This window comes from Chiloscyllium punctatum, chromosome 18 (assembly GCF_047496795.1).
Source record: "Chiloscyllium punctatum isolate Juve2018m chromosome 18, sChiPun1.3, whole genome shotgun sequence".
Classification (NCBI taxonomy): Eukaryota; Metazoa; Chordata; class Chondrichthyes; order Orectolobiformes; family Hemiscylliidae; genus Chiloscyllium; species Chiloscyllium punctatum.
In genome coordinates, this window is record NC_092756.1 from 90666108 (window position 1) to 90690850 (window position 24743).

Consider the following 24743-nt stretch of genomic DNA (forward strand, 5'->3'; position numbering starts at 1 on the left):
CCTTTTAAACTCCACCCCCACCCCTCTCATCTTAACCCTATGGCCCTTAGTATTTGACGCTTCCACCTTGGGAAAAGATTCTGATTATCCACCCTGACTATGGCTACCATGATTTCATATACTTCTATCAGGTTGCCCCTCAGCCTCTGACACTCTAGCAAAATCAATTCAAGTTTTCTAATCTCTCCCCAAAGCTAATATACACCAATCGGGGCAATGGCATGGTAAACCTCCCCTTTACCCCCTCTGAAGCCCACACACTGCCCGCCCCCCCCAATGGATAGTTGGATCCAAAAATTAGACTGCATTATACATGGGCCAGGTTATTTTCCTAAAGATCTATTTATAACTAGGAAAATTAAGACAAATAAAGATTTGCCTGTTTTGGGAGATATGAAACACCGTGTGCTGTAACTAAGTATGAGGTATATTGAACCTTGTTATAATGAAATTCCATTGATTTATTACACTTATATAGCACCATTCACTACCTTCTTTTACAACCAATAAAGCTGCCATTGGCAATCACTTGCTAATGAGTATGATTGTCCACCTGGGAAATTCCAGTAAAGTAGCTTTCAAACAAAAACAAAATCCTGCTGGAAATCTGAAATAACAACAAAGAAAATTTGAAAAGCTCACCAGATCACACAGCTATCTGAGGAGGAAAGGTTTCTGTTTGTCTCCACAGATACTGCATGACTTCTCAGTTTTTCCAAATAACATTTAAAGTTACTGTTGTAATGTAGGGACATGCAGCAACTCATTTATGATTAGCTTGCAAGCAATGAGATAATTACATAGATACCTGTTTGGTTTTAAGTTGATGTTGGTTTGAGGGATAAGTAATGGCCCTGAGACTAGTTAGGACTCCACAGCTCCTCCATTGAAATAGTTCCTTGGGATCTTCTACAATGCACTGAAAGTTGCAATATAGACTTAACCGAAAGACAAATCATCCAACACTACAGAATTAGCCTAGATTGAATTTTAAAAATTGAGAATCTCCCATTTAACTCTGGAAATATGGAGCCTTTCTATATTTCAGGGGCCATCCTTTTCAAGGTAGATGAGAATTTTATTTCTCCCCTCAAGAGTGTTGACGGTTTGCAGCATTCTCTTCCCTAAGGATCAGTGAAGGCTGGATCATTGAATATGTTCAAGTCTGAGCTGAACGGATTTTTTGACTGAGGGTTAACGGGACAGACAGGAAGGGGAGCTGAGGCCACAATCTGATTAGCCACTGACTTATCAAATGGCAGAGGAGGTTAGAAGGACCTGAATGGTTGATTCTTAAATCTTATTTCTTGAGTTGTGTGCTCAAATATGTGAAAGAGAAATTGAATCCACTGCTTTCTGGCTTTAGGAATACAGCAATGCCCTCTCTAATCTGTTAAAACCTCATGCTTCCTTTGGTGGAAAATTAATATTGGAAATTTGTAATGTGGGGGCTAAATACGAGCCAGCTGAGGTGATGTTTTCATACTATTTGGTAGAGTGGTTCTATCCACCTGAAAAGCTAGGCAGAGTCTCAGTTTAGCATCTCGTCCAAAAAGACAGCGCCTCTGACCATAGAACTCCCTTGGTGCTGCACTGAAGTGTCAAGGTGGGTTCTTCACTCAAAAGTCTGCCCCATTAGGCATGAAACCATAATCATAGAATCCCTACAGTGGAAACAGGCCTTTGAGCCCCACAAGTCCACACGGATACTCTGAAGAGACACCCATTCCCCTACCTTATATTTAGCCCTGTAAACTGCACCTAACCTATACATTCCTGAACATTGTGTGCAATTTATCACGGCCAGTTCACCTAATCTGCACATCTTTGTACTGTGGGAGGAAACTGGAGCAAACCCACGTAGACACAGGGAGAAATGCAAACTCCATACAGACGGCTCCCCAATGCTAGGATCGAAGCTGGGTCCCTGGCGCCACTGAGCCACCGTGTCACCGACTTAGGGTTCAATTGAGCCACAGGAGGAGAGTCATTTTTGTTGTGAGGCCGCATATGGCAGATTATTCACTATCAAAGGTTCAAGTATGAAGGACTACTATTCAGTCAAGGTACCTGAGGCAGCTTGGAAAGTTTGACTCTGAAATTCAATCAGAATTGGGGGCAAAAAGGTATTTTAAATTCACACCTGGATTCCGTTTTTTATTTTGTGAAAACGATCCAGCCTTTAAGAGGTATGAGGGTGTGAGATTGGAGGTTGGAAATAGTTGAGAGTTGTCAGCACTGCTGTTGGGCTGAATCTGATAGTTTACATTGAGGCAGGGGTGAAAGGTCAATGGGCTTAGCGCTGGACAACGACAACACACTTGTCTCTATCAGAAAGTCGAGACTGGATCTGAAACCAAGCACTTGAAGTGGGAATGTTTCAGCATCTGTTTGCTTGACACAGTTGCTTTTAAAATTAATTTATTCTCCATCTGTTATAAAATTATTCTAATTTTGTTGGTGTGACTCTTGATGACAGTTGGGAGATGTCAATTAAGAGTTTGTCCGTGGTGATTGAAAGCTTGATAGTCGCTGCAGCCAACTGTTGGTTCATAAAGTTGTCTTCTTGTGGTTGGCCTCCCAGCTGGCTCTGTGTTTGGTTTGCGAGTGTCTGTCTGTTTGAACAGTGAGTGCTGACAACTGGACCTTCCAGAAAAACAGACCCCTGACTGTACAAGGGAGCTGAGTCAATGGAGATGCAGTCACTTCCCTGGGCGGCCCTAAGTGCAAGTTCAGCATAATTTGAATCACCTTTCTTTTAGCTGTTGACAGCTGCAACTAATTACATTTCTATAGCACCTTTTTTGTGGCTGTGGAATGTTGCTTTGTTGTTGCACTATGGGGAACACTGGGCTTGGGCCCTTGTGTCCCTGTTACTGAATTGTGGGAACGTAATAAGAAAAGAAAAAGGCAGAGATCCAATTGCACAAGCTTCCCACCCCAGGCTCAAACACTTTTTTTGTATCTGGAGATGAATCTTCAGCCCTCATTTCCACCAGCATTCTCTCGTGCTGTGTACTGTTTACTTACCCACTTGATACTTGTCAGTTCAACCCATCAACTTGCCTGCCTTCCATTTTGGCCTCTTCCCTTCCCCCCCCCCCCCCCCCACAGTGTAACCTTTACTGAGAAAGATCCCACCAACATTCAGGAGTGGGAAAGTGGGAAACACAAAAATCATTGGCTGGTTCATTGTGGCAAACCCCATCTGTTGAACAGTGGGCTTTGAACTGATGAGAGTGGTCTTTGCCAAACAGGTTCAGGACAGGACAGGGTCCCTGTGCAACCAATGTCCACCACTGGGACCTCTGTACAAACCCCTTCCACACTTGTGTAGAGGCACCTACAATGCTGCACTTTACCCAGAGTGTCCCTTCCTTAGACTCATTGGTGCATTCATCAGTTTAAACTCAGCAAGTAAGGAAGTGATTGCTTGGGGTTGGGGATTTGCAGTCACTAGATAAATAACTATGTTGTACTGCAGGATCTGACTGTTTGCTGAGATAACCATTATCCAACGAGACTGTCACTACGTGTAACCCAGACTACCAAATCTTGGCAAGCTGTTTAACTTTACACAATCTCTTACAAGTTGGTGTATGGGGACACTCCATGTAGTTTAGAATGTGACACACTGCGACAATCCTGGTGTAGTATAGACTTGCCGTAACTTGCTTGGTAGACACAATGGAACTGAATTCGGGTAGTTGTTCTTGATTTTCAGGGCGTGCCCCCAAAGGGTGACTCAAAGTTTGTCGACAGGATTATCAATACTTGAAAGCTATGACGGGAAGGAAACCAGTTATTTTTTTAAGTTTCACTTTCGCATCTGTGGTCTCGGTTTTACCTTTAAGATATGACAAGTTATGTAATGTGAAAATGCATATTTCTCTTTGTTTTAATGAAAACATCCCCCTCTTACTGTGTGTGGAGACTTCCCATCACAATTAATCTGTACATGAATCTTCTCTTCGAAGTTTGGTTGATTAATGAATACCATTCCAATGAAGGAGATACAAACATGCAAAATAGGAGCAGGACTAGGCCATCTGCATATCAACTGTTCTGTAAGGCCATCTGTGATCTGCCCCAGGCCTCCACTCCTCTTTTGTGCCAGTTCCTCGTAGCCCTCAACTCCTATTTCAAATGTCAATGTATTGCTTCCTTCAAACCTGTCAGTGATCTACCCTCCACAGCTGTCTGGGGTAGAGAATCCCACGCATTGCCTACACTCTGGGGAAGGAAATTTCTTTGCATCTCAGTTTTAAATGAGTGCCCCCTTATTCTGTAATTCTGCCCCTACTTTGAGATTTCCCCACTCGTGGAAACCCCCAAACATCTAATCTGCTGAGCACATTCCTTGACAGTGACCTTGTCATGTTGCTGTTTTTTGGGATCTTGCTCTGTAAATTGGCAGCCGTGTTTCCTACATTAATTTGGTCACTCTTTCTTTATTCTAGTAAGGTCATTGGGAGTGTTGCTGCATAAAGAGACCTTGGAGTGCAGGTTTATAGTTCCTTGAAAGTGGAGTCGCAGGTAGATAGGATAGTGAAGAAGCCATTTGGTATGCTTTCCTTTATTGGTCAGAGTATTGAGTATAGGAGTTGGGAAGTCATGTTGTGGCTGTACAGGACATTGGTTAGGCCACTTTTGGAATATTATGTGCAATTCTGGCCTCCTTCCTATCTGAATGATATTGAAACTTGAAAGGGTTCAGAAAAGATTCACAAGGATGTTGTTAGGGTTGGAGGGTTTGAGCTACAGGGAGAGGCTGAATAGGCTGGGGCTGTTTTCCCTGGAGCATCTGAGGCTTTGGGGGAGGGTGACCTTTATAGAGGTTTATAAAATCATGAGGGGCATGCATAGCATAAAAAGACAAGGTCTCTTTCCCTGGAGTAGGGGACTCCAGAACTAGAGGGCATAGGTTTAGGGTGAGGGGAAAGACATAAAAGGGACACAAGGGGCAACATTTTCATGCAGAGGGTTATACGTTTGGAATGAGTTGCCAGAGGAAGTGGTGGAGGCTGGTACAATTGCAACATTTTAAAAGGCATCTGGATGGGTATATGAATAGGAAGGGTTTGGAGGAATAAGGACCAAGTGCTGGCAAATGGGACTAGATTAGGTTGGGATATTTCGTCGGTATGGACGAGTTGGACTGAAGGGTCTGTTTCTGTGCTGTACATCTCTATGACTCTCATTCCTGTGATGTGGGGATTGTCAGCGAGGTCAGCATTTTTTTTTACCCATCCTTAATTGTTTTGAATAGAGTTACTTACTGGGTCATTTCAAAGAGCAATTAAGAATCAGCCACATTGCTGCAGGCCTGGAGTCACATGTAGGCCAGACCTGATAAAGACAGTATACTTCCATTCCTAAAAGAAATTAGTGAACCAGATGAGTTTTAAAAAAAAATCAATCAAGGATAGTCATTGTGGTTTTTAATGATGTTCGCTTTCTACAATTGAGATAGTTGCCTTATGAGGAGAGATTGAGTAGACTGGGGCAATACTCAATGGAATTTAGAAGAAAGAGGGGGGATTTTATAGAAACATATAAAATTATGAAGGGAATAGATAAGATTAGATTACTTACAGTGTGGAAACAGGCCCTTCAGCCCAACAAGTCCACACCGCCCCGCCGAAGTGCAACCCACCCATACCCCTACATCTACCCCTTACCTAACACTACGGGCAATTTAGCATGGCCAATTCACCTGACCTGCACATCTTTGGACTGTGGGAGGAAACCGGAGCACCCGGAGGAAACCCACGCAGACACTGGGAGAATGTGCAAACTCCACACAGTCAGTCGCCTGAGGCGGGAATTGAACCCGGGTCTCTGGCGCTGTGAGGCAGCAAGTGCTAACCACTGTGCCACCGTGCCGCCCACATAAGATAGTAGCAAGACAGTTGTTTCCACTGGCCGGTGGATCTAGAATGAGGGAAAACAGCCTCAAAATAAGGGGGAGCAAAGGGTTGTTAATCTGTGGAATTCCCTGCCCAGTAAAGCAGTTGAGGCTTCTTCATTGAATGTTTTTAAGGTGAAGATAGGTTTTTGAACAGTAGAGGAATTAAGGGTTTTGGTGAACTGACAGGTAAGTGGAGTTAAATCCACAAAAAGATCAGTCATGATCTTATTGGATGGCAGAGCAGGCTCGATGGGCCAGATGGTCTACTCCTGCTCCTGTTTTAATGTTGGTATTGATTGAGTTGAAATCCCACCAGCTGCAGTTGTGTGATTTGAATCCATGTAACTAGGGAATAAGCCTGGGCCTCTGGATTACCCGTACAGTGACATTACCACGACACCCCTGTTACAATTCATTTGGGAACAGTGCACCGCTAATTAAGCTCCACTATCCCACTGGCCATCTCTGATGTGTAACTACCCAATTAAAGTATCAAGATGATCAGTTTGTCTGACTGACAGATATTCAGGACAAACATAATTTCACAAGGGTTTCATCATTAACATGAAAATAATTATTATAAACACTATTTTAACACTAAGTCCCTTTGATCTCCTCACTCCTCTCTTGCGTTCTCCCCCTCCCCGACCCCTAATAAGGTGGGCAAAACAGGTCATTTGTTTGTTTGATGCAGATGTGAGCAGGAAATGCAGACCAAGAGAACAATTTCTGTAGGTCACAAGTCCTGACTACAAAGATTAGATTAGATTCCCTACGGTGTGGAAACAGGTCCTTCGGCCCAACAAGTCCACACCGACCTCCTAAGAGTAACCCACCTAGATATGCTTCCCTCTGACTAATGCACCGAACACTATGGGCAATTTAGCATGGCCAATTTACCTAACCTGCACATCTTTGGATTGTGTGAGGAAACCGGAGCACCCAAAGGAACCCCACGCAGACACTGGGAGAATGTGCAAACTCCACTCGGACAGTCGCCCGATGCTAAAATCAAACCTGGGTCCCTGGTGCTTTGAAGTAGCAGTGCTAACCACTGAGCCACCGTGCCAACCCAGAGATGGAGAGCTATTTCTCATAGTTGTTTTGCTTTTAGCAATGACGTAAGCAATGATTGTCAATTAATCGGATGGATCTCATACAAGGAAGGTTCTTGACTTTTCTTTTGAGTCTGCAGTTCTGTTTTTATTTTGCCTGACAGAGATGCCCCTGACTGGACTGCATTGCACTTGCAACTTTCTAACAAACAACAGCTGAACCAGTCCAAAGACAGTCACCAGGTAACCTTTCCTAATTCAAAGAGCCCTGGTGCTGTAGTGTCTCACTGTATCTGCCTCCCTGCTGCAAAAAGTAACATTTGCATTGTTTAGATAAACTGTTCAGCACATAATCCCACTGAATCTTGAAATCTGTGGGGGAAAAAAAAACTCCCCTGGTACTTTCAAGGCTGCTATACAGATAAACTGTAAAATGCAAGTTTTTAAAAAAAATGCCCAAAAGGGAAAAAACGTGGTCACTTACACTCTATCTCACACAAGACAGCACCTCAAAAGTGCATCATTGGATCTAAAACACTTTTTTTTTACAATTTTTAAGGTCACAGAAGCAGTTATTATTGTTCCAACTGTGATTATTTTTCCAAGTTTTCACGTTTTGTTATATTATTCACAGTTTCTTCTACCTCTCTATCTCTGACATTTTTTCTTTAACTTTTAATGCCCTCAAAGGTGGTCCAGCAAGCCATTTATTTATTACTTCAAACTAAAGTAAAAAAGACAGGCACCGAGGTAATGGGCTGAATGGCCTCCTTCTGTTTTTCTAATTCTAATGGCTTGGGAAAATAAAAGAGGGACTGAATTATGATTAGCTTTGACACCTCTCTCAGGCTCAAAAGCTGCTAGCTCAGGCTACTGATGATTGCTTGTCCTGAATTCACTGGAAATTAACAATTCTTCTTCATCGGCTTGCCATTGCCTTTGACAGCACCTTCCAAACCCATGATCGCTCCCACCTGGAAGGTCAAGAGTGGCAGATGCATGGAAACACCACCATCTGCAAGTTCCCCGTAAGGTTCTCACAATCCTGACTTGGAAATATATCGCTGTTCCTTTGGTGTCACTGTGTCAAACTCTTGGTGTACTCACCCCAACAGCATTGTGGGTGTACCTACACCCCCACATGGACTGCAGCAATTAAAATAGGCAGCTCACTACCGTATTGTCCAGGGTAATTAGAGACAGGCTATAAATGGTGGACTTGCCAAAGTTAAACGCTTCTCGTGAATTATTAAAAAGTTATTTCCAGGATTTTTATAGGAGTAACAACACAGTAAAACCATATGGCAATTTAACAAACTCAGTTGAGTTATTTTAATTGTATAACATTGTTATTAATTATCTTTTAAAAATGATTGTAGATAAGGCTTATTTGGCATAGAGTCACCCAGAGACCACAGGGACTGGGGGGGGAGCTTTCAGTGAAACCGTACATAGAAAGTTCTGGTATTGAGTCATAGAGATGTACAGCATGGAAACAGACCCTTTGATCCAACTCGTCCATGCCAACCAGATATCCCAACCCCATCTAGTCCCACCTGCCAGAACCTGGCCCTTGCATTCTACCTTGACCATAAACTGGAGTCCAGGAGGTTGGGTGAAGGACATCGGAGAGCTGCAGAGTTTTCACAACAAAAATGGTCTATTTCTTGCTTTCAATTGTTTATATTTATATAGCAACCCCTTTTTATTTTGAACGTAAGTGGCTTGATGGTACATAACTTGCAAATTACTGAAAAGAGAGGTTACTGAAGGTTTTATTTGATTGCTTAACAAATCAACACTGTCCAAGGCATTACCCTGGAAAGAACAACTGGGAACGATAGCCTGCCCACGCTCTAGGGAATTTAAAATAAAAATCTCATAGCTAGAACATACCCCTTTCATTTACAGAGAATGGCTCACCGTGTCTGAATTTATGTCACTTCCAGCCAGTGCAAAAGAGCCATGTTGCCAATCCTTTCCCAATGTAGAAACACAAATTGTTGTGATTGATGGAAATGTTGATATTTTGCCCTGATGAGTACAAAGCAAACTGCATTTCCTCCTATCCCTCTTTATTTAACCCCATCAATATGTGATATGTCAAAGCTTTATATGTCTCTCTCTTTTCAGTAATGAAACATTCAAATGTGCTTCATAAGCTCTTTATATACAGAATGTCGCTCTGAGGAGAAACAGATTTTTTAGATCAAATGACCAAAAGCTTGGTCAAAGGAGGAGGGAGGTGTTGCAAGAGTGTTTGAGTTAAGAGACCAGATAACATTTTGGGGAGGGGCATGGTATTGGCCACCAATAGTAGAGCAATTAAAGTTTGAGGATGTACAACAAGTCACATTGAGTTAAGCACTGATTACATCGGTTGTGGGACTAGAGGAGATTGGAGATCAGGAGGGGTCTGTGCTATGGACGGATTTGAAAACAAGGGTAACAAGCAAATCAAGATGTTGCTTAACCAGGATCCAGTAGCCAGGACAGGGAATGAAACTTGTTGTGGCATAAATAGTCGAGTTTTGGATGGCTTGGTGGTTATGGAGGGTAGAATAAGGGACGCCAGTCGGGAACGTGATCAAGTCTAGAGCCTTTCAATGACTGACCCAAACTTTCTCTCCATAGTGGTAACCAGTGTACCTTCTGTCATTCTGTTGGAACTAAGGACTCTTCCAGAATGGTTACCAGTCAGTTATTCTATGTGGTCCTTCTAATCTCCACTCTCACCGAGACTCCTTTGATCGATGCACGGACACTGCCACAACAAGGAGACATTCAGGATGAAGGTATGTCTACGTTCTATATCCTTTCCCTTTCTGTACCTGTTCCATAAATAAATCCTTCTAAAATAGGAAAACTAGTTTCGCTGTACATTGACACAGACCATTATATAAGAAGATTGAAAGGGTAGATGTGATGAAGATGTTTCTGAAGATGAAGATGAATTGCACAACCCAGTGCCATAAAGATAACACGGTCATTAATAAATCCAAAAGGGATTTGCAGAGGAACCTCTTTATTCAGAGTGTGGTAGAATGTGGAACTCGCTCACAGAAGGAGTGGTTGAGGTGAATAGAACAGATACTTTCAATGGTGACTGGATAAACAGGAGGAGGGAGCTCTTGTGGAGAATAGACACTGCTATGAAGCAATTAGGCATGTTTTTGTGCTTTGAATTATATGTAAGTTTTTAAATCTCATGGCCAAAGCTTTGTGATTTGAATCTCAACTCCATTAGAATGAGTCTTTATGAATATTTCATATTAAGGGTTTAAAATTCATATGTATTTATATATTTTTTTCTCTCCTCCAATTGCGTCCAGTGTTCCTTGAGGAAAGCCAAGCAACTGGCTTCTTGCGTCGGAAGCTGATGTACAATAGCTGGGATTTTGAACTCATAACCCCTGGAAATCTGCAGCGAGAATGCTATGAAGAAATCTGCAATTATGAGGAAGCTCACGAAATCTTTGAGGATGACGAGAAGACAGTGGGTATCATTTGAAAGCTGAGGGACTACAGGCTCTTTGCTTTGAAGGGCCTGAGGTTGGTGACCTTTCCAAGTGAATGGCCTTTAAGACAATGGGCCCTAATTGTTGCCTTGGCGTGGCATTTTGTGGTTTCAGTTCTGTAATGGCCTAATCCGTCAACGTGTCACAACTGCCAGCTGATCCAACATCAAAGGATCTTTTTTCATGGACTTAATCGCGGCCCTTCCTTGCCACATGCTGTAAAGTAGATTTGTGGGAAGGGGATGGTTTGGATGGTGTGCAGGCACCACACTCTCCTTCACTCCACCCTAGAGCTGTTAACTGAGGCTGCTTAATGGACTGGAAAATCAGGTTCAGGACCCAGACGACTGATGGCATGGCCTCACCCAGTCAGAGACCAGGATGGGTAGCTGGTCAAGGCATCAGAGTTGGAGGAATTCGGGGGGGATTCTTGTCTGCTGGGTTGGAATTGTAACTCCAGTCCCAAAGGTGAAAGAGCAATGCCTTTAACGACAGGGCCCAGCAACGTTAAAGACTTGTACCATCACGGCTACGATGTTCTCTGTCAGATCTGAAATGATTCTGCCTTTTTAACACTTCAGGACGTCCTAAAGTGCTGTGTAGCCGATTAAGTTCTTTTTGAAGTGTAGTCACTGTTATGATAAGATTAGATTCCTTACAGTGTGGAAACAGGCCCTTCAGCCCAACCAGTCCACACTGACCCTCCGAAGAGTAACCCACCCAGATCCATTTCGCTCTGACTAATACACCTAACACTATGGGCAATTTAGCATGGCCAATTCACCTGACCTGCACATCTTTTGGACTGTGGGAGGAAACCGGAGAACCCGGAGGAAACCCACACAGACACGGGGAGAATGTGCAAACTCCACACAGACAGTTGCCTCAAGCTGGAATTGAACCTGGGACCCTGGTGCTGTGAGGCAGCAGTGCTAACCACTGAGCCACCGTGCTAATGTCGAAATTGTGGTAATGTATTTGCACACAGCAAGCTCCCACATTGGGATATGAATAGTTCATATTTTAGTGTGGGTGCTAGTTGAGGAATAAATTTCATCTGGGACACTAGGATGAGCCCCTTGTTCCCTCTAAGCACCACTGCTCCACCGCCAACTCCTCTTTGAACTATGGATGTGGGAATTTTTTTAATATCCATCTGAGACATGGTTTAACATCACGTTACTTTGTTATTCAAGTTTATTTTGTTTTTCAGCGCGAGTTTTGGACGAAGTATATGAAAGGTATGAAACCAGGTAAACGACAGCGCGGTTCATTGTAACTGACTAACTATATCAGATTAGCACATGATCTATGCCAGTTGCTGAACTTTAGCGAATGGAAAGTTGGGGTGTGGCTGAAGCCACTCTTTAGGGAGCATCTCAAAGCCTTTGAGAGGACAGAAGAGACTTGCTGGGATTGGAACAGGAGGAACTGGAGAAGACAGTGCTGTGCTGCTTGGGTAGAGTAAGAGCAGGGATAGTGGAGGTGTTCAAGATTTTGAACACCTTTTATGGAGTACTTGAGAAATTGTTTTCACTGGCTGGTGGGTCAGTATCCAGAGGGCAAAGATTTAGAAGTAATTGCCAAAAGAAGTCAAAGCAACACACGCAAAACATTTGTTATGAAGCTGAGAGGAGATCTAATTGAATTATTCAAAATCATGTGTTCTGGACAGAGTACATTGCGAGAAAATGTTCCTGTTCCTGAAAGGATTAAGAACAAGAGGGCGTTGATTTAATGGAATTCGTAAAAGAAGCCAAAGTGATGTGAGGAAAATCTTTTCCTCTCACGAGGCAAGTCTGGAACACTCTGTCAGAGAGTGTGGAGGCAGATTCAGTCAAAGCATTTGAAAGAGACTTAGATGGTTATTTGAAAAGGAACAGTTTGCAGGGATGCTATGGAGTAGCACTAAGTAATGATCATTTGGACAGCAGACGTATTCACGATGGGCTGAATGGCCTCCTGCATTGTTTTGCATCTCATCTGGAGTGTGCTCAGCTCAGGACATTCAAGGTATACCTGTGATCACTATGCAGCTTTGGTAATGTGGTAAAAGATAGGGGGGCGGAGGGGCTTCTGTTTTCTTTGAACCTTCATCAGAATTGGTTGAGGTATATCCAGCCAAGAAGGCAAACGGGACAGAGGAAAGGCAGCACCTTTGTGCAGCACAACCTCAATACCTTACAGGGAGTGAGATAACTTTATGCTGTGCTGTCTGGAGTAAGACTTGAACCCACAACCTCTGGGTGAAATTGCTACCCCCAAAGCAGGAAATGGGTTCACTTTTTTTTTCTCATTAATTTAGCCAAGCAGCCAAGCCCTCCTGATCTCCAAAGTGTCCCTGAGATGGTTTAACTTGGAGTTATAGATTATTTTTAAACAAACTATCCTGGGGCAGGTCAGACTTGAACTTCTGGCCCAGAGATAGGGCACTACCACTGCATTACGTTAGCTTCAGTGTGGAGCTGAGTGTTTGTAATTAGCAGGAGTTGTTGTGTAATTGTATTTGTTGCTCATCTTGAATTGCCCTTGAACTGAATGGGTTATTTTGAGTCAACCCCATTGCATTGGAATCACACATAGGCCAAATGCAGTAAAGACAGCAGATTTCCTTCTCTCTAAAGAACATTAGTGAACCAGATGGGTTTTTTTTTTCAAAAACAATTAGTGATAATTTCATGGTCAGCATTGGCTTGCTTTCAGTTCCAGATTTTCCATACTCTATTCTGATAGCCATTCCAGTGGGACATGAACCCATGTATCCAGAATATGTTTCTGATGACTAGTCAACCCAGAACCAAGGGTCACAATTTAAGGATTTGGGGTCGGTCATTAGGACTGAGATGAGGAGAAATGCCTTTAGCCAGAGAGTGTGAGCCAGTGGAATCCTCTGCTTCAGAAAGCAGTTGAGGCCAAAACATTGAAGGTTTTCAAGAAGGAGAGAGTTATAATTCTTAGGACTTAAAGGTGTCAAGTGGTATCTGGACAAAGTGGGAACAGGGGACTGAGTTGATTGATCAGCCATGATCGTGTTGAATAGTAGAGCAGGCTTGAAGGGCCGAATGTATCTGTTAACTGGGACTCTGGAACACTAGCCCAATGACATTACCATGACTCCACTCTGTCTCTCTTTTCCACCACCGATGTCCAGACTGAATCTTCATTGTTTGTTCCTCAGGTGGCCCCACTGCTCACAGGTTTGATGTCGCTGGGCTGGTAGCAGGACTGATTGGTGGATTTGTTCTCCTCATCCTCATTGGGCTGCTCGTCATCTACTTTTGCAAACAAAGGGGGAAGAGAGCCGACAGGTCAGTCCCAGAGTTCAAACAGAGTCCATCTACTTCTGCCTAAAAAGTATTCTGCTTCCACCATCCTTTCTTGGAAAAAGTGTTCTAAAGACTCACAGCGCGTACCTCATCTCCGTTCGAAATAGGTGACCCCTGGTTTTATAAATAGCTCCCATCCCAGTTCCGTGTCCTCCCATAAGGGGAAGCTCTACTCTGTATTCACCCTGTCAAGAGCCTTCAGGATCTTGTGTGGTAAAGCTGTGTGTGTTTATGTCCATTTGCCAAATGGACAGAGACTGTTCAGCCCATGGTGGCTGTGTTGGCACTCTTTTGAAAATTGTATCCAATCTGTTCCCACACTCTTTGCTCTACTCACACTGCCTTGCAGACGTTTTCTGATTCCTTTTTTGAAAGTTACAGTCAGATCTGCCCAGATACCATGGAAGACTGAAGAACACACCCGAAACCTGTTGCTCACTCTCTCCCTGTTGGTTATGGACCTTGCTTTCCTTGTCCTTGAGGAATAGGCCACAGATTGATGGAACCAAGTTGTGGTAAACAGCTGGGGTTCAATAGTCCCAAATCGCTGGGCCCACATCTCCAGAAGGACACGGGCACCGAGCACATCGGAATCTGGACAACTCGGCACAGAGTCCGCACTCTGTAATGGTCCACCCAACAGCACCACAGACTACTGCACACAAATGGCAGCATTTCCAGAAGATGTCTCACTGTCCTCTTCAAGGGTAGCCAGATGGTGAGCAATGAATGCCAGCCTTGTTTACATCCCAAAAATTAGAAGGGACAATTAAAAAAAGAAATGCGAGAGACTGGAGAAGCTGTGGTTACTCTCCTTCCTGTAGAGAAGTCCAGGTAGAGATTTAATCGAGTGGTTCCGATGGACCAGTTTCCTCCAGTAGAATGATCAATAACAAGAGGACCCGGATTTTAAGATCACAAACTTGACAAGAAGAGAGGAATTTTACACAGTGTGTTGTTGTGATTTGGAAACTATTGCCTGCAAGGGCAAGGAAAGCAGATTTCATAGTAACTTCCCTAAAGGGCATTAATGAACCAGATGAGTTTTTTAAAAAATTACATTCACTGTCACCATTACTGAATGGAGTTTCCTGTTCCAGGTTTACTAATTGAATTTTATTTTGTGATGGGAGTTGAACCCATTGCCCCCAAGGGCACGGGTCAGGCCTTGTAGTTGGATATCACAGTGGGTTGGGCAGCCTCCGTGGAGAGAGAGCAAACTAATGTTTTGAGTCTAGATAACTCTTCATCGTCTAGCAGCCCTTGTGATAGAATGCAGACAAGTCCGTTGCAATAAGGAACTAGAGAGAGTTGCGAATCCCACCACAGATGAACAGTCTGCCGTCATCCATTTGGAGGCAGAGTGACTGCTCTTGTTAACTTGCCTGATGTCTTTGTACCCCTCCCACCCAGGCCTCTTTCAGGGGAAAAAGTTGTGGCATGGTGTGAGTTTGCAGGTGGGGGGAGCGAGAGTCTCCATGGACGTGCAACGGTTTCTCTTCCATCCTTGTTTCTAACGTGTTTAATTTTCTTCCAGACCACCCGAGTATCGCGGACGAATCCCTAACCCAGCCAACCATCCAGCTGCTGAGCCAAGTGAAGAGCTGCCCTTGACCAATCTGGAGGCGAACGCCCCTGGGCTTCCCTCATATGAGGAGGCATTGACAAGATCAGGACACTATGATGCCCCTCCCCCACCATATGCAGGGTCTGTATATTTACTCTTTGTTTTCTAGTTCTAAAACGTCTCGCTTTGCATGAAAATTTTGTTTTGTCCCAAAGTCAAAGAGGCAAATTCCCAGAACAAACTGCTCAGTGCTAGTGGGGAATTAAAGGTGTGTTCGCAGGAGTTAAAAATTTGCCCCAAATTCATTACTTGATTTTTTCAGTCCTTTTTTTCCTTTAGGTTATTGTGGGGAGCTGGGTTATTTATTGATTCCCACTAATGCTGATACAAACACATTCTCTGTCACTACTATCAGTATTGTTTTGGGGTGTCTGACTCCTTTATTTGAGTTTCTGTCCTTGGCTCAGTTGGTGGAACTCTAAGCAACAAGCTTCCTGGTTCAAATCCGCTCCGAGGCTTGAGCACAAAGGTGAAGTCTGACCTAATCCAATGGGAGTGCTGCACTGTCAGAGTGCTGCGCTTTGGTGAAACACAACACTAACTTTGAAGCTGGAGTGTACCCTGCTGCACGCCAATTGATATATCTCCACCAACATGGTGCTGGGCCGAATGGCCTCCTCATTGAGGAAAGAGGCTATTTAGTCCAAAGAGTCTGCACCAACCCTCTAAACAACATCTCGCTCAGACCCAACTCCAACCCATCCTGGAACCCTGCGTACTTTGGGCAGTTTAGTATGGCCTATACCACCTAACCTGCAGATCTTTGGATTGTGGGAGAAAACCCGAGCACCCGGAAGAAACCTGGGCAGTCATAGGGAGAATATGCAAACTCCACACAGTCGTCTGAAGGTGGAATTGAACCTGGGTCCCTGGTGCTGTGAGGCAGCAGAGCTAACCACTGAGCCACCGTGCTGCCCGCTTCTACATCAAATACTCCCGTGATCAGGTTACCTAGCTACTGCCTCATGATGGTTGGTAGGATCATGCTGTGCGCACATTGGCTGCCACATTTCCCACAATACATAGCACACTTTGTCAGCTGTAAAATGTTCCGAGGTGGCTGGTGGTTATGAAAAATGCTATATAAATGCAAATCTTGTGTAACTTTATTTTTCAAATTTAGGATCAGGACCTATGGGAGTCCCCCATATATCATAAAAGCTCCCTGATGGGAGGCATTCCTTGTAGGATGTCAGTATTTGTCAGGATGGATTTCGGGAGTGTGCCGATCCTCCCTGGGTGCAGGGAGACAAAGAATGAGTGTACAAGAAGCGAAGGTGTCCACCTATTAATCTGTCTGCTCTCGCTCTTTCTCTCTCTGTGCAATAGAGCTACACGTGAGCAGCGACCAAGCTGAAACTCAGCACTGTGCCACCTTGCAGTTTGAATCTGAGAGTCGAGTTTTGAGACAAGGAGAAGGGAAGGAACGAGCTGCTGGACGGTATTTTGAGGATCATCATAATCATAAATGAAGATAACGATTTTACCAAACAAAATCCACCCTCTCGGACACCTGGCATCACATTCCTCCAACTAATCTTCATGAGCCAACAAGTCGATTGGTTTCTCCAGGCGCCTTTTAAGTTGTAGCTCGTCTCTTCTCTTTCTTTAAAACTTTGTAAATAGTTTGTTGCTCCAGAACTGAACACTGGACTTCGCGAGTGCTGTTGAAATATTTCTCTGGGTAACCCATGGCTGGGTCTGAGGTGCAGTTCAGATGGAAGCACAGCTGGAGGTCTGACTTGCTTCGACTTCACTTGAAATTGCATCCCTTGGAGTCTCCTTTCAATCTGAGTAGCAGGACAGCAGCTGCAATTGGACTCGGTACCTCTGACCTCCTCTCTCTCTCTCTTTTTACTTCCCTCCACCACCCCCTCCCAGCCCATTATTGGGAGAGGGTGTGGATGCGCAATGGAATCGGGCACTATTTTCAATCCTGATTGCTAACCAGTGATTTGTGTTGCCAGGTTTTGTGTGTGCTGGGGAAATGGAGTGTTTGAGAGCAAAACCCCATTTCAGGTGGCATTGTGTCAACGAGCAATTTGCCTTTAGGGACCAAAGGTTGTACCCTCTGCCCTCATCCTCCGGAGGGAGCATCACCTTAGGGAACCAAGGGGCAGAATGTGGGTAACAAGGGACTTTTTTTTCTCTCTCTCTCCCTCTTTTGTAACCAAGAACAGGATTTCTCTTTGGACTGTCCAATTCCCCTGGCAACTGAATGGTTTACTTGACTCCAGACTTCAGTTTCCTATGCCTCACCTGTTTCCAAAAGCCTGGAGGGACATGCCAGTTAATCCTGATGAAGCCCTCCGCCTGATAATGATTTTGACATTGACCCCGATCTATTGTGGTTCTTGCTGAAAAGAGAAGCAAAATAAAACAAACCACAAATGTTTACTGTTTGAAGCAATTCTGCATTTGGGTAGCAATTGCTAAGCAGAGCCAACTGTGCTAATGGCTGCACTAACCACCAATTTAAGGTCACCCATCAAGCTCAGAATGTAGCTTATTCACATTTGATAGCTGGAACATGCCTTCACTTGCATGTTCTCTGTAAAGAAAGGAAATTGTCCAAGACTTTCCATCATTTTGTTTTGAATTTCCTGGGAGTATGGGAAGCCTATAAATTCCCGGTTGCTTTCTCCATGGCAAAGCCTCAACCAACAAGAATTGATTTGCCAATCAGCTGGCACTATTTTCTCCTGCAGTGTAAATTGTTGTGATCATGCCAAATTTGGCGTTCTTGCATTTGTCCTGATAAGCGCAAGATGACAAGTTTCAACAACATGTCTGCCTTTTTAGCAGAATTTAACTTTTTTGTCCTACAGTGAGTAACCACTGTGACAAAGTGCTTTTCTGTATGTCACAGGCAGTAGTGCATTAAGCTCACTCAGAGTTGCTGCAGCCACATATGCTTATTACCTACACGTTGTAGCCCAGAGCTACAGATAGTGATAGTGGAGGCTCCAGTATTCTTTTCATCAAATAGCTAACCCAGAGATCTCTCCTGCCATTACCACTTGCCTTTGGCAGTTTTTGAAAGGATTTACAGATTGATACTTAATCTGTTTGGTCACATTTATGAAACACCTTCCTTGATTGTTGATCCAGGACTGAGACTTGAACCTGGAGCATCTGAGTTAACAGGCAGAGGTGCAACCCACTGCACTACAAGTTGTCCTCTGCGGAAGCCTACTCTGGCTCCTATTTGGTGCTTACATTCCCTCACAGACTGTAAAAGCTCCCTTTGCATTATTAGCAAGAGAGATTGGGAAGTCTCTCTGATGTCCTGGCCAATATTTGTCCCTCTACTAAGGTCAACACAGACAAAAACACTAGATGATCTGGCCATTTATCATAGTGCTGTTTTGAGAGCTTGCTGTGCACAAGTTGGTTGTTTGCTTTCACTACATCACAGTGACTACACTTCAAAAACAGTCAGTAAGATCCGAGGCCCATTTTCTCTCCTGTCTATCCATTTTCACAGCTTAACCATCAACATAGGCCTGTGAACACCCCACTGTCCTCAACCAAACACACTCCCAAACCATGTACAGCTTTAAACCGAGCTCAGGACCCACTGGCTTGCCTTTCCTGACCACTCCCCTTAGATACTAATATCAAGACCAGGAGGTGTGTAGAGGGTAGAATTGTGAACATGTATTTGGTCAGGTTGATGCAGGTCACTGGACTGTGGGGGTCACCAGAGAAATATGACTATTTTTGCACCTAGCCGAGTACAGACCATTTGCCCACTTTAGCCTTCCTACCATAGGTTTGAGTTGGCACTATGCTGCACCATGCTGTCTTTTGCTTTGACCTGAACATGAATGCCATCCCTACGGAGTTCCACAATATTGGTTTGAGAAGGGAGGGGTCAGGAACGGTGCAGGAATCGGTGGTGGGTACTGAACTCTGAGTTAGTACGGCACTAGGACAAAGTGGAGACTTTGTGTCTGCACCTGAGCCCTTCCTTCCAAGGGACATACTGTCACAATGGTGTCACCTTAGGATGGGGATTAGATTTTGGAGGAGGGGCAGTCACATACCTTTATTGTCAAGTGGTGAGGATGGAAGGAGAGAGAATGGACCTCCATCTGATATGAGAATGATCAGTGATTTCACTGCATTTGAAACTATTTTTCTTTGTATTGACACTGCCAATAGGAACTAGTCTTATAAACTCTCCTCATAGATACAATGTAGTGATACCCACCAAGAAAACAAAAATGAGTGACACTCACCTAACCTTAAATAGAGGGCCCAATGACTGAGCTGGGGGTGGGAAGCAGAATATGACCCTATGAGATGCTATATGTACCACAGGTCTCTGTTTAGACTCATGGCCCTCGAGTAAAGCCTGAACCAGGGACTTCTTGGGTGAGAACTGCCTGCATCTGTGAAGATGTCGCCAAGCAGAAGTTAAATGATTGTAGGGTTGCCAAAACACCCCTCAGCAGCCTTAAGCCAGACAATGGTGGAGGGAACAAAAAAGTCTACCAAAGTTGTGGGAAGCACATACTTGTGGATGTGAAGGTAGAATGTGGGATAGGCTGGTGTTACTGACTGTAATTGGGCCTACATTGGACCTTTGGCTAAAGAGTAAAATATTATTTCTCCCCTTGCCATTGTCAAAAATCTTAATGATAAAAGTGTTCAGTGAATATGGAAAAATATTTATTTCCACTCAGAGGGGAAAAAAGGGGTAAAGAGGGTAGGTGGTGGCAGGAGAAAAGGCTAACTTTTGTGCTGTTGACAACCTCTGACCCTAATATACATGCGTTGATCACGGAGCAAGCCCACCCAGTTTTAATGAAATCTGTCACTGCAAACAAAATGCAAATTGATTCAAGAATGTTAGACTCTTAAAGAGAATGACCTGAATGTTTACAGAAAACAAGTGATTAACACTTTTCTGGACTAACCCCCACTTCAACACAGCCTGACTTGGAATTAATCCCAGAATTGGGAACTATTGTAAGGGAAAAACCAGTCATTCCTGTATCCAACCTAATAAATTACGAATGGGGGTGGGGAAGAAATGGTATGATTTCTGAACCTAAATTGTGGAAGGACTGGGCCTTGGTATTCATGTTTGGGTTTCCATGGTAACCAGGCATTGACTTAATAACAGCACCTTGCCCATGCTAATCGATTTAATAAAGGAAGGTACAGGGAGGGTTCTGAGGACTTGGACTAAGCGACAAAATTGCATCAGAGTGGACTCTTTTCCAGAAATATTCCCAAAATAAGGTGAGGGAGGTGGGATTGAGGATGATTGTAGCTTGTTACATAATCTTTAGAGTAAAAGGAGTTTTTTTTTCCCCCAAGCTGTAGTTTTCATTCCTGCCTACAGAGGGTGGGTTTAATTCTGATGTGGGGTTTGAGGGGGGAGGTCTCACTACAACTTATCAAAACTGTAGTAAATCCTGCAAGTTATTTGTAAGACTGCGCACTGTACCACTGTCCTCAATTTTAATAGGGCAGTACGTGTTTCTGTATTGTCCTCTTAGCTTGCTTCATTGGGTAGTAGGGGAAAGGCGACACTTTGTTATAACAGACTGACTTCTTTTTTTTGAATTGGGTAAGTAATTTCCAAAGTGGATCACACTCATGTCACGTTTTTGTCTCAAAATCTGCCCTCTTGCTGAAGGTTCAGTGACCCATGTTGTACTTGATTCCTATTTCAGCCTCCTCTCGGGGCACTGTGAGTCTACCAGCTCATGTGGAGCACCAGGTAAAACTTTTGGCTCATTTTTAAACAAAATATTAATAAAAATAATGCCATTCTGAGTTCAGCTTCCAGAATGTGAGGGGTAGACAATAGACAATAGGTGCAGAAGTAGGCCATTCTGCTCTTTGAGCCTGCACCACCATTCAATATGATCATGGCTGATCATCCTTAATCAGTATCCTGTTCCTGCCTTATCTCCATAACCCTTGATCCCACTATCCTTGAGAGTTCTATCCAACTCCTTCATAAATGAATCCAGAGACTAGGCCTCCACTGCCCTCTGGGGCAGAGCATTCCACACACCCACCACTCTCTGGGTGAAGAAGTTTCTCCTCATCTCTGTCCTAAATGGTCTACCCCGTATTTTTAAGCTGTGTCCTCTGGTTCGGCACTCACTCATCAGCGGAAACATGTTTCCTGCCTCCAGAGTGTCCAATCCTTTAATAATCTTATATGTCTCAATCAGATCCCCTCGTCTTCTAAATTCAAGGGTATACAAGCCCAGTCGCTCCAGTCTTTCAGCGTAAGGTAGTCCCGCCATTCCAGGAATTGACCTTGTGAACCTACGCTGCACTCCCTCAATAGCCAGATTCTTTCCTCAAATTTGGAGACCAGAACTGCACACAATACTCCGGGTGTGGTCTCACCAGGGTCCTGTACAGCTGCAGAAGAACCTCTTTGCTTCTATACTCAATCCCTCTTGTTATGAATGCCAGCATGCTATTAGCCTTCTTCACTACCTGCTGTACCTGCATGCTTACCTTCATTGACTGGTGTACAAAAACTAGTGTTGTTATAGTGTCACAGTCTGTGCACATTACAGTCTGGAGCTATGGGATATGATGGGATAGGCTTCATTGTTCTCTCCATCGTATTCCTGACCAGGAATCTCTCTTGCTCTTCCCACCTGAGTATGATAGAGGGATTTGCAGCGTGCAACTTAACCTGAATGGCCAGCTTGAGAATGTGCCTTTCTTGGCCATCAGGTTTGCGAATGGGACTTGAATCCAGAGCATCTGGCTTACAGTGAGGACCTCTGGACCATAAGTGCAAGACTGTTTTTAAAAACTAACCCACCATACCTATTAGTGACTTGTCCCCCCAGTTGCGTAGAAAATGGGTGAGCAGGAAAAAGAGCTTTGTGACTGGATGCTCAATCCCTCTTCCATTTTCCCCCTACAATCATATGATATCCTTTGAAACCCAAACTTCCCTTAGACAAACTGACACTGGTAATAAGGTGGGAAAAATCCAGAAAACTCCATCTGTTTGAGATATTGCAGGTTTTTCAATAAAGACCTTACCTTTCTAACATGATTTCTACCTTTGTCAGTATCCAGTTCATCTGCTCCTGGAAAGCTGTCCTATCTAATGCATTTGTCAGAGACTAAGCTTGCCAACCGTAGAATAATTTGACTTCTCAAAGCTGGTGTTCTGCTGCCTCCACATGGAGAGTGTGGGACTGGCTGTGCCTGATCCAAACATACAAAATGCTGGAGAAACTCAGCAGGTCTGGTAGTATCTGTGCGGAGAGAATCAAAGGTTCTGAAGAAGAGTCATGTCATTAACTCTATTTCTCTCTCCACAGACATTGCCAGACCTGCTGGGTTTCTCCAATATTTTCTATGCCTGGTTTAGATCTCTAGCATCTTTTTGCTTTTATTATACATGAGCCTGATTGCTGGGGTGTAAACCAGTGTCTCCTACAGTGAATTGGGAGAATTGCATGTTATCCACCAGATAAATGCAGGGATCTGAGATCTGCAGATAGCTGTTGTGCTCCATACCCAGTCTGTATCAAATTGGCTGATCTCAGTCACGTTGGGATGTAATGCTTGACTTAGCTTTAGGATGAGGGAAGATTATTCCGCCAGTCTTGGTTTAATTTTAAGGACGCTAAGAGGAGTAAAAATCGGTAACCTTTTTGTATTCTGACCACTATCCATCAACATCAAGTTGTGGTTGCCTCCAAACTCTTGTTCTTGGCCCACACCAGAGATTGACTGCTCAGGATCTACCTAAATTTCCTGAAACCATACCTCAGCAATAGTCAACATGAGGATGGCAGACAATCTTTAATCAAACCTGCCCTTTGAATCAGGTACATGTATGGTCCATTGAATGCAATTCAATAGAACCAAGACTCCAGCTGACACTGTGGGCATCTCCCTTTTGTGAAATAAGTTAAACTTATCCATTACATCTTCTGGTGCAGTGTTAGTGTCCTGACCTCTGAGCCAGCAGACCTGGGTTCAAGCCTCCGAGGTGTATAATGACAGGCCTGAGGTTGATTAGAAATTATCTATGGAAAGGAATTGAGTGGGTCTGCAGAAATATGGAAACAAAAATTTGAGCAAGGTTACTCTGCAAACTGGGTCTCAGTACAAAACAGAACCACTTTACCTTGTGCTAGTTATTATGTTAGCATTTGACATAACTTATACAGTTCTGTAAGAGCTCTGCAATAAAATGGCTTTAACTTCACATCTTTTGTTTAATAAATTTCAATTTTAAAAAGTCTTTTTTTTTCCAGTGCAAGGATCATCATGGATTATCCCCAGTTTTCCCAAGTCAGTTACTCTTAATTATTCTTCTCTCGTCAGTCTGGAGTTGCCTTAGGTATTGAGTACAGTTAATGGTTTCATCTGGGTTTGGTAGCCATCCTGACTCAGAAAAGCATGGATTCAATCCCCACACCAGAGGTTTGAGCCATAAAGTATGAAGGAATGCTTTCTATGTGGTACTGAGGGAGTGCTGGATTTCTGGAGGTCATGTTTGACATTCCCAAACCTGCTCTAATATTGTTTGAAGAACAAAGACTGTTCTTTTCGTTATGGGCCAGCAATTGTCCCATTAGTTACCTGGTCACTGATTAATTTCTGTTTATGTGTAAACAGGCTGCACTCGCCCACTTGAGGAGGGGAAGAAAATCCATTGATTACGAACACTTTGAGACCTTCTGTGGTCTGGCCAAAACACGAATGTAAATTAACAAGTTTTGAGAAGATTTGTAGCTCAGGTTGAGGTTCTGGATGTAGGTTTGCTTGCTAAGCTGGAAGGTTCATCTCCAGATGTTTTGTCACCGTACTGGGTAACATCTTCAGCGGGCCTCTGGGCAAAGCACTGTTGATGATTCCTGCTTTATCAGTAATCATCAACAGTGCTTCAGCTGGAGACCCGCTGAAGAGGTTACCTAGTATGGTGATGAAATGTCTGGAAATGAACCTTCCAGCTCAGCGAGCAAACCTACATCTATGAATGTAAATTATACATGGTGGAGGATCGGTTGGGTCAAGAACTACTCAGCCTGTTCATCAAGGGGAGGCTGTGCCATTGTAACATCACCAGGTTAATTCACTGGGGAAGTGGGTTTAAATTTCATCATGACCGCTGATAAAATTTGAATTCAGTAAAAAGCTGGTCTAATGATGACCATTGTCATGTGTGGGGAGGAAAACAACATTATCTGATTCACAAGTGGCATTCTCAGAAGGTGGATCTGGCTGATATGTGACTCCAGACCTACAGCAATGTAATTGACACTTAACTGTCCTCAGTAACCAGGGAGAGGC

The 24743-nt window shown here is 43.7% G+C and overlaps 1 protein-coding gene across 5 annotated transcripts in view; it reads left to right on the plus strand.

Moving 5' to 3' along the window:
* The window catches only part of prrg2 (proline rich Gla (G-carboxyglutamic acid) 2), a 42541-nt gene extending 18886 nt beyond the window's left edge, over positions 1-23655 (plus strand). For 3 of the 5 annotated variants that reach the window (XM_072588731.1, XM_072588728.1, XM_072588727.1), the window contains exons 2-7: positions 9601-9761; positions 10299-10462; positions 11698-11737; positions 13663-13792; positions 15348-15518; positions 16767-23655. In XM_072588731.1, coding sequence (XP_072444832.1) covers positions 9653-9761; positions 10299-10462; positions 11698-11737; positions 13663-13792; positions 15348-15518; positions 16767-16794 — 642 coding nt within the window. In that variant the 5' untranslated portion in view covers positions 9601-9652 and the 3' untranslated portion in view covers positions 16795-23655. Of the gene's footprint in view, positions 1-7130; positions 7210-9600; positions 9762-10298; positions 10463-11697; positions 11738-13662; positions 13793-15347; positions 15519-16766 lie in introns of all 5 variants that reach the window. The other 2 variants (XM_072588730.1, XM_072588732.1) reach the window with 2 other exon arrangements.
* Positions 23656-24743: the final 1088 nt, after the last annotated feature.